The sequence below is a fragment of the Meleagris gallopavo genome, unplaced genomic scaffold, assembly GCF_000146605.3.
Source record: "Meleagris gallopavo isolate NT-WF06-2002-E0010 breed Aviagen turkey brand Nicholas breeding stock unplaced genomic scaffold, Turkey_5.1 ChrUn_random_7180001950885, whole genome shotgun sequence".
Taxonomy (NCBI): domain Eukaryota; kingdom Metazoa; phylum Chordata; class Aves; order Galliformes; family Phasianidae; genus Meleagris; species Meleagris gallopavo.
Genome location: NW_011212142.1, coordinates 72 through 1,317, shown reverse-complemented (window position 1 = coordinate 1,317; position 1,246 = coordinate 72). Strand labels below are relative to the sequence as shown.

General features: G+C 57.5%; 1 gene segment (V, D, J or C); it reads left to right on the top strand.

Moving 5' to 3' along the window:
- Nucleotides 1–6: 6 nt before the first annotated feature.
- On the top strand, nt 7–1,004 carry LOC104916899 (the record flags this gene model as incomplete). The annotated part of the segment is given in 2 exon segments: nt 7–28; nt 203–1,004. Coding segments are annotated over 2 exon segments (450 nt in total), but the record flags the coding sequence as incomplete, so codon positions are not given.
- Nucleotides 1,005–1,246: the final 242 nt, after the last annotated feature.

The window sequence follows — 1,246 nt, the reverse complement described above, 5'->3', positions numbered from 1 at the left end:
GTGGCGGGGCTGGCCGCGGTGCTTCTGGGTGCGCGGGGCTGCCGCCGGCGGGGCCAGACTGCGGGGTCAACGGTTGGCCGGGGCCGCGCTCGCCTCTGGCCCTTCGGCTTCTCTCCGACGTCGTGCACCTCTCTCCTGTGCACGAAATTTCTGTGGGAGAAAATGGATTTTCTGAGTTTCCTTCTTGTTCTCCTCACGGCAGTGGCTGTGAGCAGAGCCCAGGTGCAGCAGGAGCCGGCGGCACAGATCACCGAGGGCACCGAAATCAACATCACCTGCTCACACCCCAACATACAGGTCAGCGAAGTCATCCACTGGTACCGCCAGCTCCCGGGCCGAGGACCCGCATTCCTCGTCAGTGCCTTGAAGGGTTCCAAGGAGGTGTCGGACCCGGAGGGGAGGCTGTGGGTTTCGGCAGACCGGCGCTCCAGCGCCCTGTGTCTCGCCCGGCCCCGGCTCGGCGACGCGGCGGTGTATTTCTGCGCGTTGGTAGCACAGGGAGACGAGCCGGGGCTGCGGCCGGGCACGAACCGCTTAGGGCGGGGCGGGGGCACAGTGCTGTCCGGGCCCGCAGGGGGCGCTGCCTGCATGGCCGCCAAACTCCATCCTGACCAGGGTGCACCTCCCTGAGTTCTCGACAGAAATGAGCACTGCAGCCATAGCAGTCATTGACTGAGGCCCATGTCAGTCAGACAGAGTTACTTTTGAGGTGGACAAGACGGCATTACACGCAACACAAGCTGTGTTTGACAACGGAAAGACATTCACACAGTTCTATTCCATCTCCTACTCTCTGCTCCTTCCCCAGTGCAGTACATATGAGAGCAGAAGAGCCCTGTTCTTACGAGCCCACAGGGTTGCTTATTCCCATGACCTTCCACACAGTCAGAGCTTTTCCTCAGCATTGCCAAGGCTGTGTTCTCCCTTGTGTAGGTAGCTGTAGGCATAAACACTGCAATCAACGGCCAATAGTTGCTTCCTCTGCCACTGCCAGGAATATCTTCTTCAGCTGCAAGAGACAATGCTGAGAGACAAGCCTCTGCAGTATCTCATACCCTCTCATTCTTCTGGGAATGGAGAAGGATCTCCACAAACATTCATCCTTTACCCGCCAGGAGCAAATCCACTCTCTCTGGGCATCTCTGGAGGCCACACACGGTCGAAAAGAATATTGAAGACTTGAACTAAGATGCAGAAATCTTTAATGAATGTTTAAATAGGGAAATGAGATCATTCTGAGCAGAGG